The sequence below is a fragment of the Ahaetulla prasina genome, chromosome 13, assembly GCF_028640845.1.
Source record: "Ahaetulla prasina isolate Xishuangbanna chromosome 13, ASM2864084v1, whole genome shotgun sequence".
In the NCBI taxonomy this organism is placed as follows: Eukaryota; Metazoa; Chordata; class Lepidosauria; order Squamata; family Colubridae; genus Ahaetulla; species Ahaetulla prasina.
Genome location: NC_080551.1, coordinates 3,094,476 through 3,103,522, shown reverse-complemented (window position 1 = coordinate 3,103,522; position 9,047 = coordinate 3,094,476). Strand labels below are relative to the sequence as shown.

The 9,047-nt window shown below is 43.0% G+C and overlaps 1 protein-coding gene across 1 annotated transcript; it reads right to left on the bottom strand.

Moving 5' to 3' along the window:
* Window positions 1-6,201: 6,201 nt before the first annotated feature.
* LOC131184897 (uncharacterized) lies at window positions 6,202-8,548 on the bottom strand. Its single transcript, XM_058156737.1, has 2 exons — window positions 8,506-8,548; window positions 6,202-7,638 (listed from the first exon to the last, which is right to left on the bottom strand). Exon 2 carries the CDS (start codon window positions 7,196-7,198, stop codon window positions 6,407-6,409), a length of 792 nt encoding a protein of 263 aa, XP_058012720.1. The 5' UTR covers window positions 7,199-7,638; window positions 8,506-8,548; the 3' UTR covers window positions 6,202-6,406.
* Between the last annotated feature and the right edge of the window lie 499 nt (window positions 8,549-9,047).

Genomic DNA, 9,047 nt, shown 5'->3' with positions numbered 1-9,047 from the left:
CAAAACAAAGCTGAGGAAACTCATCTAATATTTCTTTCACTTAGCCCAGGGGTCTGCAAACTTGGCTCTTTTAAGACTTGTGGACTTCAACTCCCAGCTTTGCTGGCTGAGGAACTCTGGGAGTTGAAGTCCACAGGTCTTAAAAGAGCCAAGTTTGCAGACCCCTGACTTAGCCCAATAAGTGACTAAATACAGGTAGTCCTCAAATTATGACCATAATTGGTAGCCCAACATTTCTGTTGCTAAGGGAGACAGTTATCAAGTAAGTTTTGCTCCATTTTACGACCTTTCTTGCCACAGTTGTGAAGTGAATTGCTGCCGTTGTTGAGTCGGTAACACAATTTTTTAGTGAGTTTGGCTTCCCCATTGACTTTGTTGATCAGAAGGTCTCAAAATGGGATTGCATGACTCTGGGACCCTCTGGGACAGTGGCACCGTCATAAGTGTGCAACGGTCAGTTGCCAAGCATTTTGAATTTTGATCACATGACCAGGGGGATGCCGCAAGATTTGTAAGTGTGAAAAACGGTAATAACCACTTTTTGAAGTGCTATCTGTATAGCATTATTTTGCCATTATTATGCCAAAATAGTTATCGCCAAAGGTAAACTTCGCAAACTTCAACTCAGACATAAGGAAGAGGCTTAAACTAGGCTGGGTTTTTTTCCCCCCCTAAAAAGCCTGGATCTTGAATCTTATCCGATCTCCACAGGATGCTTCTTGAGCACGGATGTACATCAGCCTCCGTCTCTCTCACTCTTGTTCTCTTTGCTTATCATGCTAATTTGATGCCACGTTATTCTCTTGGGTGACATGGAGATAAATTTGACACCAGAGTTACAATAACTAGTCGTAAAAATTATGATTGCCAATATCTTGGAGGCACTTTCCCTGCAAATAGTAAGATGAAGTGAATTAACAGCGTGAAAAATTGTTGGCAACGGCAAGAGAGCGACATTGTAAATGTCCCAATTATTTCTCCTGTGACACAGGATTGCTGTGGGCAAGGAAATGCACAAAAAGGCGAAGGCTCATTGACACGCCGAAAGAAAGACAGGCTTCTACCGCCACGAAGGATAACCTTTGGCAAACACACTTCCGATCAGAACTCTTGGCAGGAATCCAGGGAGAATGTTTCTAAAAATGTTAACTCGGGCTCTTTCCCTAGGATTGACAATTTTTTAAAAGATAGTGAAGGCTTCCACAATCTGGAAGCACCTTCAAAAAGTGTTAGACCTCAACTGCTCGAATTCTCAGTCACATCCATAACTGAAAATTATCTGGCTTTGGAACTAGCAATGGTGAATTTCACCATTTGAAGCATACTGTTATGATCCAGCTGTAGCTACAGGTAATCCTAGATTTGTGAACATAATTGGGACCAGAATTTCCCTTGCTTAAGCAAGGCAGTTGTTCGGTAAGTCATGATTGATTTTATAATCTTTTTTTGCTACGGTTGTTAAGCGAATCACTGCGTTTCTTAAGTGAATTATGCAGTTATTAAGTGAATCCACCTCCCCCTGTTGATTTTGCTTGTCAGAAGACTGTTGGGAAGGTTACCAAGGGTGATCATGTGATCCCAGGATACTACAACCATTGTAAAGACATGCCAGTTTCCAAGTGCATGAATTTTGATCACATGACCATGGAGATGCTACAATGGTCATAAATGTGAAGACCAGTTGCCAGTAACTTCAAACAGTTGCTCAATAAATGGGTGTAAGTCAGGGACTAGCTGTAAGTTCATTTCAGTGTTGTTTTAGTGTGGTCTATCTTTGTCTAGTAAACTAGTAAAGTTGACTAGTAAGAAAAGGGAACAGGAAGAACATGCTGTTGGAACAATTAATGATTGTTCTTCTTAATGCAGCATTTCTTCACCCCATCAACTTTAAGATATGTTGATTTCAACTCCCAGAATTCCCCATGCTGGCTGGTGGTAATGTAACATATATAGGCCTTGTAAAATAATTTCCTTCCCCAACAGATATTGCTTCAAAGTGTATTTTTGCATGTCCCATTTATCATGGCTCAAGGCTAGATTAATTATCAATTAGACATAGAACATAAAATAGCAGCATTGGAAGGGATCTTGGAAGACTTCTAGTCGAACCCCCTGCTCAATCCGGAGACCCTATACCATTTTAGACAAATAGCTGTCCAATCTCTTCTTGAAAGCCTCCAGTGATGGAAAACCCACAACTTCTGGGGGCAAGTCATTCCACTGATTACTTGTTCTCGTTGTCAGGAAATTCCTCTTTAGTTCTAGGATGGATCTCTAATGATCTTCTGCCCATTAATAGGTTGGAAGGCACCCTGGAAATCTTCTAGTCCAACCCTTTGCCCAAGGGAGAAATCCTTAAACTGTCCCAGTCAAATGATTGTCCAATCTATTCTTGAAGAGCTCCAGTAACAGAGCACTCACAACCTCTAAAAGCCAGCCATTCCGGGAGTTTATTGTTCTCACTATCAGGAAATTCCTCCTTAATTCTAGGTTTGACAATCTTCCACCCGTTACTCCTTGCTTGCCTTCAACTGCTTTAGAGGGTAGGTCAACCCTGTCTTCTCTGTGACAACCCCTCAAGTAGTGGAAGTCTGCTAATGATTCAGATAATTGTCTTTCAGATATTTGGACCCATAGCCTCCTAGTCTACCCAGCCTCCCTCTGGTCAGAATGGATAACCTTGAGTTTGTGCTTAGGGTGAGAGCCAGTCAGGAGAACTTCTTCCTCTCGATGTGAATCTCACCAAAAGCCATCCTGTGTTGGAAGAACATTATGCATCCACACAGAGCTGAAGCAAACAGCTTGAAAATAGGGGTACAATATAAGGCCATGAAATATTCAGTGAGCAATTACAGATGGCTGTAAATCGTTCCCTTTTTTAATATGGTGGAACCAACCTTCGCCATACTTCAGTTATGAAGTTAATGCTCACAGTAAGGGGTCGAGACAGGTAGCTTGGAAGCAGCTCAATGCACAGAACTCATGATCTCCTGCCTAGCGTTGCCAATTTAGTTATTTATGTGCTTTATTCCATGTTCTTAAGATTATCCTGGCATTTTCCCCTGATCTGAAGTGAATGACTGATTTTCTTGCTTGGTTACATGGAATGGAAGAGCAGAATGACTTTTAAAAGCACAAGCCTTATGTTTACATCTGATGACCAGACCATTCTTGTGTGAATGGAGTCCAGGAGTCCATCACTGGAGCTCAGGGCTGTCAAAAAAAGTCAACCATATGATCATAAGCTTTGCTGGCTGGGGAATTCTGGGAATTGAAGTCCATGCATCTTAAAGTTGCCAAGGTTAAAGAAACACTTCCCTGCTCCTTTTTAATGTGCAAAAGAGGAACGGGGGCCCTGATCACGAAGCAGCAGCTGCCATTTTGACTTTTTTGCCTCCCTTGGCAGGACAAGATGCCCCTCATTGAGCCCACATTGTGCTGAGATAAGTGCATTTGCACTGTGACTTCAGGAATCAAGGATGTCTCTCTGCAGTCGACTAAAAGATCTGCTTGCAATTTTGGTACCCTCTTTACAGCTCCTGCCGGTTAATTCCTGGAGCTGAGTCAGCTTCTCCGCAGTCACACCTGTGCAACTTTGCAGTGACTTGAAAATTCTTCCTTGCAGCAAATGACTCCAGCAAGAGCCATAGAAAATACCGTTAATGTGGGAAAAATTGAGTTTCCCTTAATTAAGTAGTTTTGTAATTAGCACTTGAGAGATGAGTTATGCGACAATGGCAGAGCTGGCATCCAGCCATCGTGAAGAGTCACCAGCAATGGGGAAATTGTAACAAGCCGAGCTGGATTGAACGTGCATTATCTTCGAGCAGACATTCCCAATCTATACTAGCCAGGAGGAAGGTTATGGGACAATTCACCACGGCCAACCTGCCGTGGCCATCTTGCCATAGCCATCTCACATGGTGGCCAACTCACCATGGGACAACTTCTTGTGGGACAATTGCACGCAGGATAACTCAATGAAGTTGAAGAAACAATGGCAGATAACGTTTATTGTATTGAGTTATCCTGCATGGAATTGTCCTATGGGGAATTGACCGTGGCAAGATGGCTGCAGCAGGTTGGCTGCAGTGAAATGGCCATGGGGATCTGGCCATGGCGAGTTGGCCATGACGAATTGGACCATTCCACACAAGGAATGACTTCACCCTCTGCCTGCTGCTTCTCCCATGACTGACTGCCCTGGTCAGACGGTCCAGCCATCCAATGTCCAGGGATGGTCTCTTGGTGGGAGTCTGTCAGGGAATTGCGCAGCAGGTGTCCAAATGAAGTCAGAGGTTCTGACATAAACTTTTATTTTTATAGAAATAAATGTATTTAACACCTCTATTTACATTAGACAAGGTAGTCAGGCACATAACTACATCATGAGGTAAATCATGAGGTAAATCATGAGGTAAATCACAGAACAGCACTCAGAGCACACACAGAAGGAAAAAAGGTGGGAAAAAAGGGAAACTCCCCCTTTACACCCAGCATCCAATCATAGACTGCCTCATGCAGGAGTCTGCACTCTCCAACCAATCAACTCTCACTGTGTGTCGTGGCCCATTGTAATTTTGAGCGGTTACTAAACAAATGGTCGAGGTCTACCTGTACTTGTTCCTACTTGAGGGTGGTAGCTCTTTGGGTAGAGAGAGGTCATTTGAAATCAGGGACTCTGTTAAGGTATTTAATTTAATAGATGGAACATATTAAATTAAGTGCCTGGTTTCAAATGACTTCTCTCTCTCTCTCCAAAGAGACACCACCCTCAAGTAGGAACTAGTACAAGTAGATCTCAGCCATTTGTTTAGTGACTGCTCAAAATTACAACGGTTCTGAAATAAGTGATTATGATGAGTGTCACATTTTATTTTATTTTTATTTTTATTTATTTATTTTGTCACAACATCATACAAAAAGATTATATAGTATATACACATATAAACATATATAGGAAGAAGAAAAGAAAAACAATAGGACAGGAACGGTAGGCACGTTTGTGCGCTTATGCACGCCCCTTATGGTCCTCTTAGGAATGGTGACACTAATGACATGAGTGACACTAATGACTGTCACAGCATCCCGATGGCCAAGTGATCAAAATTCAGGCATTTGGCAACGAGCATGCACTTACAATGAGTGTGGCATCCCGGATTCATGCGATCACCATTTGCAACCTTCCCTGTCAGTTTCCAACCAGCAAACTCAACGGAGGAAGTCAGATTTGCTTAACAGCTGCAGTGGTATGCTTAACAACCATGGCAAAAAAAGGTTGCAAAATTGAGTGCGACTCCCTTACCAACTGCCTTGCTTAGGAATGGAAATTGTGGTCCCGCTTGTGGTCATAAATCAAGGACTACCTGTATCCTTCCATAGTCTCAGAATTAACTTCTCTGTCTGCAAATGCTCTTTTTGGCTTTAATTGGGAAAAGAGGCACACCTCTAAAGCAGATTGATTGATGCTCAACTTCCAGGAGAATAGTGTGCAACGTGAGTCACACATGTCCCTGCAGAGCTTTGGCTCCAGTGCCCAAGTGCAAGGCTTTTGGCAACTGAAGATTTATTTTAAAACAATAGAAAGGGAAAGTTTTTATATACTTCCAGATCATCACATGACTGTCTTTAATCCTTTCAATATAATCATTATTACATTTCACTTTCTACTAAAGCACATTTTGTGTCTCCCTGGCTGCATCTGTTCTAAAAAGCATATCTCAAACATGACACATTAGAGGAAGTGTGCTGCACCACTTCTTCCTTGGAACTATTGTGCTTTATTACAGTTGTGAATGTGAACTTCTCTCATTTTTAACAAGCAGTGTGAGGAATAGAATAGAATAGAATAGAATAGAATAGAATAGAATAGAATGGAATGGAATGGAATGGAATGGAATGGAATGGAATAGAATAGAATAGAATAGAATAGAATAGAATAGAATAGAATAGAATAGAATAGAATAGAATGGAATGGAATGGAATAGAATGGAATAGAATAGAATAAAAACAGAGAAATCAGAAGAGAATAGAATAGAATAGAATAGAATAATATTCTTTATTAGCCAAGTGTGATTGAACACACAAAGAATTTGTTTCTGATGCATAAACTTTCAGTGTACATACAAGCAGCAAACTGATAAATCGTAAGATACAATCATATAACATTTATTTATTTATTTATTTATTTATTTATTTATTTATTTATTTATTTATTTATTTATTTATTTATTTATTTATTTATTTCGATTTTTATACCGCCCTTCTCCCGAAGGACTCAGGGCGGTGTACAGCCAAGTAAAAATACTATATAAACATTAAAAGAAATTAAAAAAACATATTATAATGTGGCCGAAATAATTAAAACAATTTAAAATCTTAAAATATAAATAACCCCAATAAAATTTCAATCCAGTCCCACTTGAATAAATAGGTGCATTTTCAGCTCACGGCGAAAAGTCCGAAGATCAGGCACTTGACGTAAACCAGGGGGAAGTTCATTCCAGAGCGTAGGAGCTCCAACAGAGAAGGCCCTTCCCCTGGGGGCCGCCAGCCGACATTGCTTGGCGGACGGCACCCTGAGAAGGCCCTCTCTGTGTGAGCGTATGGGTCGGTGGGAGGCAAAAGGTAACAGCAGGCGGTCCCGTAAGTACCCGGGTCCTAAGCCATGGAGCGCTTTAAAGGTGGTAACCAGAATCTTGAAGCGCACCCAAAAGACCACAGGAAGCCAGTGCAAACTACGCAGGATTGGTGTTACATGGGAGCAACGAGTTGCTCCCACTATTACCCGCGCAGCTGCATTCTGGACTAACTGCAGCCTCCGGGTGCACTTCAAGGGCAGCCCCATGTAGAGAGCATTGCAATAGTCCAAGCGGGAAGTGACAAGGGCATGAGTGACCGTGCATAAGGCATCCCGGTCAAGAAAGGGGCGCAACTGGCGCACCAAGCGTACTTGGTGGAAGGCCCTCTTGGAGACGGCCGCCAAATGATCGTCAAACGACAGTCGCCCATCCAAGAGGACACCCAAGTTGCGCACCCTCTCCGTTGGGGCCAATAACTCGCCCCCCACAGCCAGCTGCGGCTGCAGCTGACTGTGCCGGGGTGCCGGCATCCACAGCCACTCCGTCTTGGAGGGATTGAGCTTGAGTCTGTTTCTCCCCATCCAGAATCCAACATAACATTCAACCAACAAAGTCATAGTGATAAGATGCCAATAGGAGTAGGTAATACGAAAGATAAAAGAATAATAATACAGTCCTGCTACATGGTTAGATATCCTTCGGCATAAGACAAGTGATATGTGAATTAGGTATTTAGCAGAGTGATGGCGGGGTGGTGGTGGCGGGAACTGTCTTTATGTCTATTTCTCCCTCCTGCTCTTCCTTTCCTTTCCTCTGCACACACATCCTTTTGCAATGAAACAGTCCCTGCAGAGTCTCTCTAAAAAGTCCATAACATCATCAGATTAGTTGGCTAGAGGTTAAAATTTTCATTAGGCCAGGATTGGTTTTCTAAACTGTTGTTGTTGTTGTTGTTGTCATCGTCGTCATCATCATTAAACAATGGCTGTCTCTGATTCTTTGCATTCTGATCATCTGCCAATTTCCACGTTGGCAACGGCTGGCTTCTGCTCAGCTCCTGGGAGCGAGACAGCATCACTCATCAGTGTTCTGGATTTTGTACAACCTTAACGTTACTTAAACGAATGCTGAGTGTTTGTGTGCATTGTTAGCAATTGGTGATAGATGCCTTTGGGGGGAACCACGCATTCAATAACAACACTTCCCAATCTCTCTCTCTCCCTCTCTCCCTGCCCCCCCCCTCCTCCAAAAATAGACGAAAAGGGGTTTTTTAATGGGAGGCGACATAACTGCTTGCAATTTGGCTATTCATTTTGTGTCTTTGGCATTTTATGTACTGCATTAGCTCAGGCAATTTCATGCATATGGATATAATGCATTAAGTGGAGGCATTTAAATATAGTGAAACTAATTTTATGATGATTAGTTGAAGGAAATCATTGCACTGCTATCATCTATATAGGAGCCAATTTGCATGAAAATGCCCAAAGTTGCTATGCCAACATTTTCGGCGCTGCCGGTCGGGGTCGTCTTCGTGTCAGGACTTTGTATTAAAAATCGGTCTCCAGTGCCGAGTCTTTTAATTCATTGCAGGCTTTAGGCCATTTGCTCACAAAACGCTTGCAGTAAAACAAATGAATAGCTAAGATACTCATTTGCATGATTCCCATTTCCGAACCATTCCCCTGAAATTAAAGGAAGCCTGCGACTTTGGTGGAGAAGACGGATGGGCAGATGAACCAGGCAATTAATATTTTTTTCGGCACTCTCTTTTAAAGCCCTCCAAAGACGGGAGCAACACATGCTGCCTTCCAGACAAATTGGGTCCCACCACACTTGCAGCCCTCGCGGTGGCAGCAGCTCGCTCCCCCTCTCTTCCCCTTTATTGTCTCACTTACATTATCCAGTAATTAAAACTATTTACCATTCCTACTTATCTGCCATCTGCTGCTATTGAGGCGTCCTGCTCTCTATAAAGCCATCTTCAAAGCAACAAGGAAAAGAGCAGATTCAAACACAATTGGGACAGGATGGGGAGGATGGAGGGGAGGGGGTGGGTGGGTCAGAAAGAGGCAGAGGCTGGGAAAGGGAGGCAGGAGGCCAGCTGGCTGATGCAGCCAAAGGACAAGGACGACGGACGCCAGAGGCCTCTGTTGGCTCCGGGCGGCTGAGCAACATCCTTTCACTCCCAATTTAATGGGGTTCCTCAAGGGACAGAAACCCAGAAATCTCTTTTGTAACTTGTGTTTAGCCCCCCCCCCCCACTCCGTGCCACACTCTGCCAAGAAGGTTCAGAAAGGCCGGCTCCAATTCAACAAATAGTTCCATTTAATGTTGTGCAGGCATCTCTTCTGGGCGTCCTTTCAGACATGCAATATGGTATGTATGCGCATGCAAAATAGGGACCCTGGCAAACGTCATGCATCTGAAGAAGATAAGGGAAGAAAAGCCAGATTGAGTCAGGCC

What these genes read in the sequence shown, in the direction of transcription:
- LOC131184897 (XM_058156737.1), bottom strand. Translation starts at nt 7,198, where the DNA reads ATGACTTTGTTGGTTGAATGTTATGTTGGATTCTGGATGGGGAGAAAC.